Below are 8,020 nucleotides of genomic sequence, written 5' to 3'. Positions count from 1 at the left end.
CCTGTGTCTTTTCCACTTTCTTTTGCTTTCTTCGTGTTGGGGTTAACATTACCCCCCTCCTAGACGAGTGCCAGTCCCAGGCACTTACTGGCGCAGGGAGCAAGTGGCGGTATGCACTGAAGACTTCGAGGGGACAGGGGCTTGGGGTCTGCATTGGTGACCGGATACGTGGAGGTTGGTTGGGGATGCCGTGTAGGATGATGTTTCCGGCTGGCTGGATGCTGGGTGGGCAATTAGGGGGATTTTATTTTTGCGGGCTTTCATTTTCGTTCTTTTCTAATCAATCTCTTTTTTTCGAGCTTTTTCGTGCAACATATCCATTCTGCATATAAATAGTCCTACTTAAGGAGTACGACACATTGCATTTACATGAATACACACACATCAAAAAAACAAAACCAACGGAAAACTAGTAAAATATATTCGTGTCAAATAGTTGCAAGGTGCACTCTTCCTAAAAACAAATCAAAGATCCCAATGCATGTAATCTCTTAGACAAAATCGGGCATAGTCACATGACGAAGTGTATAATAAATATATATATAAAAGTAGTAACAAAATGAAATGTCTAGAGTCTCTCGAAAAAAAAAACACACTCTCTCTCAGCATGGTACCGGTCCACACACTATGGTGGACAAACACTCCCCATAGAGCACATCATCTATTTCTAGACACATGCAATGTCTCATCTCCTCTGCACTGGCCCGCGCCAAACCACCACACCCCGCAAACACATCCAAAACATAGTCGTAGCGTTTCGTAAATGTAGCTAGTAACCACCTAACCATATCACCAATCACATATCACCAATCAAGATACAGAATCTTTGCGGCCATGCAAGTAGAAACAATGAAAATACCATACAAGGTAACCTGAGAGCAAAAACATGCAAGACTACTTACCGAAAGAAAAGATGAGACCTCTCTGCTCCGCCTCTGACAATGACACCATCAACGTCCATGGGAAAGACACAATCATCCATCATGTAGCTACGATACGCTGGAAACAATCTCTCTGAAATCTTCTCCCCAGCCTCTCTGTCGTAGCAAGGCACAACATGACCAGCACGATGCCAAAGACACACAGTAAGATCAAGTACCTATTCACGAGTGGAATTAGAATAAGTGATCCATGTTTTTATTTAAAGCATGTAACATAAACTTTATTTAGAACATACAACCGTACGTTCAACGTATCCAACTTTGTTATCTTACCGCCTCTCGAGTAACGGGATGTCGATAAGCCTTGGAGTCACACATGAGTGTCCAAGTGCGGTGAAGCACAAACCCCACCCTTGCTGCATCCGTAATAAACTCACCTATATGCTCTGCTAAGCACATAGTGACTAAGAATCCCTGGTCGGCCAAATACTCGCGAGCAAGGTCCATACAACCCATAACTAGACCCTTTGAGAACGTGTTCCACTTGGGAATAGTCATGCCCTCTACAAACAACATTGGTATTATGATATATGAGAAGTGAGTTTGATGTAAACCTTGTGTGATAGAAAGCATAACTTACCCAAAGGGATGGGACCTAGAGCATCCACAAGCAAGCTCGTAGGAAAATCCGCAAATATCAATCGAGCCACCTCTTGACATGGAACTCCATCTTTGCTATAAAGATGCATCTTTTGTGTTGCCAAAAACTTGTTGATGCTATACACAAAACAACATAGTCATTAATGCAAAGTAACCGATGATGCAATGCTATATGCAACATGTAAATTGATGTTCTTGCAATATGTAGTTGTCATGTCTACCTATCAAGGGCAAATCTATCAATTTGGGTCACATCCACTAATAGAGCATCGATATATGTTTGATACTGGAACCCTGCAACAATTATCTCAAAGTAATTTATTTTTAATAATCATACACGAATTTCAAGTTAATATAAGACTTCTCACCTACTAAACGGGTCATAGGTCGCCTCTCCCAATTCTCTCGACCAAGAGATGAATCTGCAACAAAGGAGGTGGTGGGTGCCATAGAGGACTCTGGCACATTTTTTCTCCCTGGATTACCTTGAGTACCTTGGGTGGCACCTTTGGTAGCCTTGGTTGCTTGCTTCTCTACAGTGGTGGGTGCGGTAAGCGGTTCATGAGTATCAACTCCCTCCTTGAATCCTACATAGTATCATTCACCCTTAGACTCCCATGCATGAGCACAAAAACTATTGCTACAAAAGCGACAAGATGTTTACATAGATTGAAGTACTTACTGTCATGCAGATCTTTCTCTTGCTTAGGGATAACCCCCACAGGGTAATCTAGCCACCAAGGGCAAACACTTGCCTCCCATGCCGTCAATTTTCTATCACGTAATGATGGAGAATACATAGTGTTCTCGTCACGAACATCAATCCACTCTCTTGTGAATTGCGGAGCTGCATCTAGCCTCTTCTCTTCTACACATTGTAGTATCCACCTGCAACATTCTTGCCAATTACGCAAGCAAATGCATGCAATCTAATATGAAAATCAGACACACAATCTAATATGAAAATGCATGCTAACCTATAAATCACACGTTTGGCTGAAAACGTAAGCTCCGGCATCTTCTCTGCAACATCTGAAGATTTCACTCCATCCAAGAGGTGTACAAAAGCCTACACAAGTTTCACAAGCGCTTAACATTAGCACATATACATTTTAAGAAAGAACTTAAGAAAGCAATATGTTGGCACTGCATTGAGTCAACCTGCATGACATGATTCTTCATGTTAAGCTTAAAGAACTCCTCAAATGAATTTGGTAGCTGTGGACCTTCTACTTGTATCCTATCAATCTGAAGTAGTGCCTCCGAATGCAAGTGAGCCCAATATGTCTCTTTCTTCATGTAAACCCGAAAGAGCTTATAATCACCAAAATGCGGGTATTGGGGGTCTTTGGCCTTTGTGAGACTCATAAGATGCAACAATATTTTTTTCCTGTGATGCACAACAATATACACAAATAGAAAGCATTGAAGAAAAAAGCATCACATACACACACCTTGCGTTATATATACAAATTACCTTTCCTCAGGGATTTTTGAGCTTGTGAGACAATACAGCTTGTCTCTTGTGATCTTGAGCATGCTTGCATCATCCCACTTTAGCCCAAATAACAACTTAAAGAACTCATCACCATTTTGGGGATTAGCAATGGATAGGTATTTGTAACCCCTATCCTTAAGGCGCTCCTCTTCCACCCTTGTAGCCTTCTCCAAACGTTTCTTCCTCTCTACCTCATCTAGACCAAGAGCCTCAAGCTTAGCAGTTTCTTTTGAGATGAAGACATGAAATTCATCCTATCATTCCAAAAAAAAACTAAATTAGAGATAGAAAAGCACATCTCATACAAGTGAGCCATAGAAAGAAAATCACCTTCCATACAAGCTGAGATATCAAACCGCAAGGAGAGTTATACCATGGAGCAACACCATGATAATACCTTGCCTCTATACTCATCTCAACCTCAGCCCACTTCCTCATGGCCGGACTCAATCTATCTAGAATGGAGTCTTTGTTTGCAATACCAAACTTTTGAAACATATACACCTCATGCGCAATATTTGGAGTAACATGAGCTCTGGCAATACTATTGAAAACGAACAAAAGCATAATATGAGAATGTAAGTGTAACATATTACAAAGAGGAGCATAGTTAAAGGAAGAAGACTTACGCGTTGGTGGTGTCTAGTGCGAGTAGTAGCTCTGCTTCCTTTGCCTTGGGCACCTCAATGAATTGGCACCGTACACTAACATGGTAGTGAGCACAGTCGGAGTACTCTGTAATTGAAAACCAACCAACATAAGAATGGGATACGAACATTCAATACTTGTATGTATAGTGGACAACTTACTTTCCTTGATGCGTTTCCACCACGTTTTAAGCCTGTGGTTTCCATCCCAAACCAAGAACTTTTTACCCTTAAGGTCTTGCCACTCTCTTCCAAGAGCCCTCTCAAAATCCTCATTTCTTTGACGCCATATTGGACCCCATTCATCTAGATTGCTAGCTGTCACAGACATGGTCTCCCCTCTTGGACCTTCAACTGACACAAGGAAGTGTCCCATAGTCTCAAGATAACCAGTGGAATCAAAGGAAGGAATCAACCACTGGGCATCATCCGTAGCAAATCTGACTGCCTCATGAGCCACTAATCTCCAAAGAGGCACAAGAGGAGGTAGCGTCCTCTTTTTTATATAAAATTGACTCAGCACATCCTTCATCAGTCCTAGAGAGACTTGCTTGCCTAAGTTCCTTGAGTGCTTCTTTTCTTTTTCATCATCATTCTCCCTTTGATCACTATCACCACTCACCTCTTCTTTGTCATCTAGACTATCATGCTGCACATTAGTCTCTGTAGGAGCAGATATTAATAAGTAAAAATTAACAAAAGTAGCATTAAACCAATCATATTTAATACATAACACTGAACAAAGCGTCATATGTAAATGAAATGGACACATAAGTGACTACCTGTGTGCTCCGCAACCCCGTCAATTGTATTGGAGTCCCCATCCACTTGTGCTTCGTCATCAATGTAGACACATCTTTTTGGACCACGTCCTTTCTTTGTTGAAGGAGTGTCCACTGATCTCAAACGCGATGATGCTTCTTGCTCTAAGATCCGCCCAGGAACACATCCTGAACGTAGCTTCATATAGACTTCACGGCTACTATGAGGTGACACACATTTCTTTCTCTTTTTAAGCACTCTTTTAGGTGCCATAACTTTCTCTACACACTTACAAATAGATACACAATCAACCTCTTTAAGATTAACAACACAATCAATCTATTTAAGGTTAGCAACACAATCAATCTCTTTAAGGTCACGGGACAAAGCCACGGACGAAGCCACACGCTTGTGCATAAGCCCACGGATCGTCCGCGCGGACGCGGACGATTGGGGGGTTCAATCTCTTACCTTATTCTCACGAAGCATATGGGACGAAGCCACACGCTTGTATCCATGGGGGGTTCAATCTCTTACCTTGGAGGCCCGTCGGACGGCATACGGGACAGTTGCCATGGGGCATAAGCCCACCCATTGTCCGCGTGGACGCGGACGATTGGGGGGCTTCAAGGTGTTACCTTGGAGGCCCAAACGACGGCGCATACCAAATGACGGGGCATAAGCCCACCCATTGTCCGCGTGGACGCAGACGATTGGGGGGCTTCAAGGTGTTACCTTGGAGGCCCACACAACGGGACGGCATAACCAAATGATGGGACGACATACGGGACAGTTGCCATGGGGCATGAGCCCACCCATCGTCCGCGTGGACGCGGACGATTGGGGGGCTTCAAGGTGTTACCTTGGAGGCCCACGCGACGGCTTAGCCCACACGAAGCATGACCGAATTAACACAACGGCTTAGCCCACACGAAGCATGACAAAGCGTGACAAAGGTAAACCAAAAGACGAAGCTTAAGCCCACCCATCGTCTGCGTGGACGCAGACGATTGGAAGGCTCAAGATAATACCTGGGACGGACGAAGCGTCACAGACGAGGATACGAACAGTCGCGCAGTGCTGCAGGAGTTACGAACAGTCGCCACGGGGCATGAACAGTCGCGGATGCAGGAGTTACGAACAGTCGCGGATTGGGAGGCCACCGTCGTGAGGCACTGTCGTTAGTCGCTAGTTGTGGGGCTTTCCCTCCAGCCCTGTTGGTTTCTACATACACAAACACAGCTTGGTGCACTTCTAGTAGGTCATCATATTACTCTTTAACCCGGCAGGCTCTTATTGATGTACATAGACAATATTGAAACAACTTGTGAGCACATCTTACTAACATTGCAAAAGAACTTGTGATCACGTTAATACTAAACCCTAACCGAAGCGACACAAAGATTAGACTGTTTACCTTCATGTCACCATGCATTCAACCTACCAACTAGGATATGCATTGTTCGACCTACGAATCAAGAAATATTGAAATAAACAAGGGAAAGGGCCTTCAGCCGAAGAGACAGCTAGGGAACAACCCACGAAGCGCCCCCCCTTCTCTCTCTCTCTCGGTGTTGCCCCCCCCCCCCCCCCCCCCAAAAGAAAAGAAGAATCAGATTTGAATGCAAAACTGTCACATGCCAAAACTTCATGCAAAAATATCATGCAAATTTATAAAGAGGCTCAGCACATGCCAAAACTTCATGCAAAAATATCCCGAGATGACCCATCGTCTGCGTGGACGCAGACGATTGGGGGGCTCAAGATAATACCTGGGACGGACGAAGCGTCACGGACGAGGTTACGAACAGTCGCCACGGGGCATGAACAGTCGTGGATGCAGGAGTTACGAACAGTCGCGGATTGGGAGGTCACCGTCGTGAGGCACTGTCGTTAGTCGCTAGTGCTGCAGGAGTTACGAAAATATCAATCGTCGCTAGTGCACCGTCGTGAGGCACCGTCCTGAGTTGTGGGGCACCGTTGTGAGAGAGAGACGGAGAGAGGGAGAGAAGGGAGAACAGAGAAAGAGAAGAGAAAGAGAAGGGAGAAGGGAGAACAAGAGAAGGGAGAGAGAGAGAAAGAGAAGGGAGAAGGGAGAAAGAGAAGGGAGAAGGGAGAAGGGAGAAAGAACGGAGAAAGAGAAAGAGAAGGGAGAAAGAGAAGGGAGAAGGGGGAGAGGGAGAAGGGAGAGAGAGAGAGAGAGAGAGAGAGGGAGAAGGGAGAAGGGAGAAAGAACGGAGAAGGGAGAAGGGACAAAGAACGGAGAAAGAGAAAGAGAAGGGAGAAGGGAGAAAGAGAAGGGAGAAGGGAGAAGGGAGAGAGGGAGAAGGGAGAGAGAGAGAGAGAGGGAGAAGGGAGAAGGGAGAGAAAGAGAAGGGAGAAAGAACGGAGAAAGAGAAAGAGAGAAGGGAGAGAGAGAGAAAGAGAAGGGAGAAAGAGAAGGGAGAAGGGAGAGAGGGAGAAAGAGAAGGGAGAAGGGAGAGAAGGGAGAGAGAGAGAGGGAGAGGAGAGAGAGTGAGAGCAAAGAGAGGAGAGAGTTGAGAAAGAGAGGAGAGAGTTGAGGAGAGACTTAATAACCCTAATAAAGAAGTTAGCCGTTGATTGCGTAATTAGGTAACTAGTTGGCCGTTAAATAATTAATACAACATAAATAAATTATGAGTGCATAAAGGTGAAGGATGGTGGGTGGTTGAGTCGTAAATTTTTCTATTGATTTCTCTCCGCTTGTAGTGACGGTGAACTGTTGCCTTCTCTTCATCAAATACACACTATGAGCTATATTCAGAGTTTTCTTCTCTTCATCAAATACTAACCCACCAGAGGGCACGACATGTCGAGTTTTGCTATTTTGACATGGAGACTAGCCAGTGATTTCTTAGAGCACAGGGTTTCATTAAGAAATGGGGAGATTCTTTTGAGTGAGTACTACCTACAGAATCTATTGCCTCCAACACAAAAATTCCAGGGGTTGCAAGCCGTCATAGAGAATGATGGTGGAGCAAACAATGTCACCGTGTCTCCAAGATGGGATCATCAAGGGCATGCGCACTATTTGATTGATAGTACATTATCATCCACCTACTCTATCAGGCACTCAAGTAACTATGTGTGCATCTCTAACAGTATTGAGTCAATAGAAGATGAGATTGACAACTACATTGATTGTACTCCAGGTTGTAGCAAATCAACTCCAGTGTGTCTTGACGTACACTCAGATAACAAGAAGGATGTTGATGACACAAATGTCGGGGAGGACCTATGTGTGGGCAGCCAAAGCGAGGACTTATCTTCCTATGATAACTCGATTGCAGCCTTCATTAAGGAGAAAGCTAGAACGGGTAGATTGAAAAAATTACTAGCGCTCTGTGGACCTCCACGAAGGGTGGATGAGCTCCCAATCGAGTATAATGGCACAATTGCTTTTGAGCTTCCAGCCACAGATAGCAAGAAACGAATGATGGGTATGGAACAAAAATATGATGGTCACCTGTGGTCGCGGCCCTCACAGACAAATATGGCAATTGAGTGCACTGTGCGCTTGAGCTATTGTCTTGGAAGTCTTCAATGTCTTA

The 8,020-nt window shown here is 44.5% G+C and overlaps 2 protein-coding genes across 2 annotated transcripts; both read right to left on the bottom strand.

Moving 5' to 3' along the window:
• Positions 1-602: 602 nt before the first annotated feature.
• On the bottom strand, positions 603-4,017 carry LOC148035369 (uncharacterized). Its single transcript, XM_087680455.1, has 4 exons — positions 3,849-4,017; positions 3,669-3,774; positions 903-1,037; positions 603-780 (listed from the first exon to the last, which is right to left on the bottom strand). Exons 1-4 carry the CDS (start codon positions 4,015-4,017, stop codon positions 603-605), a joined length of 588 nt encoding a protein of 195 aa, XP_087536581.1.
• On the bottom strand, positions 1,463-2,421 carry LOC148035370 (uncharacterized). The gene is made up of 4 exons (XM_087680456.1): positions 2,224-2,421; positions 1,910-2,128; positions 1,763-1,835; positions 1,463-1,658 (listed from the first exon to the last, which is right to left on the bottom strand). Exons 1-4 carry the CDS (start codon positions 2,339-2,341, stop codon positions 1,463-1,465), a joined length of 606 nt encoding a protein of 201 aa, XP_087536582.1. The 5' UTR covers positions 2,342-2,421.
• Positions 4,018-8,020: the final 4,003 nt, after the last annotated feature.

This window comes from Lygodium microphyllum, chromosome 6, assembly GCF_053477565.2.
Source record: "Lygodium microphyllum isolate KBCC chromosome 6, Lygodium_microphyllum_v1.1.10, whole genome shotgun sequence".
Lineage (NCBI taxonomy): Eukaryota > Viridiplantae > Streptophyta > Polypodiopsida > Schizaeales > Lygodiaceae > Lygodium > Lygodium microphyllum.
The sequence above is the reverse complement of the archived record's forward strand: the minus strand, read 5'-3'. Positions and strand labels throughout refer to the sequence as shown.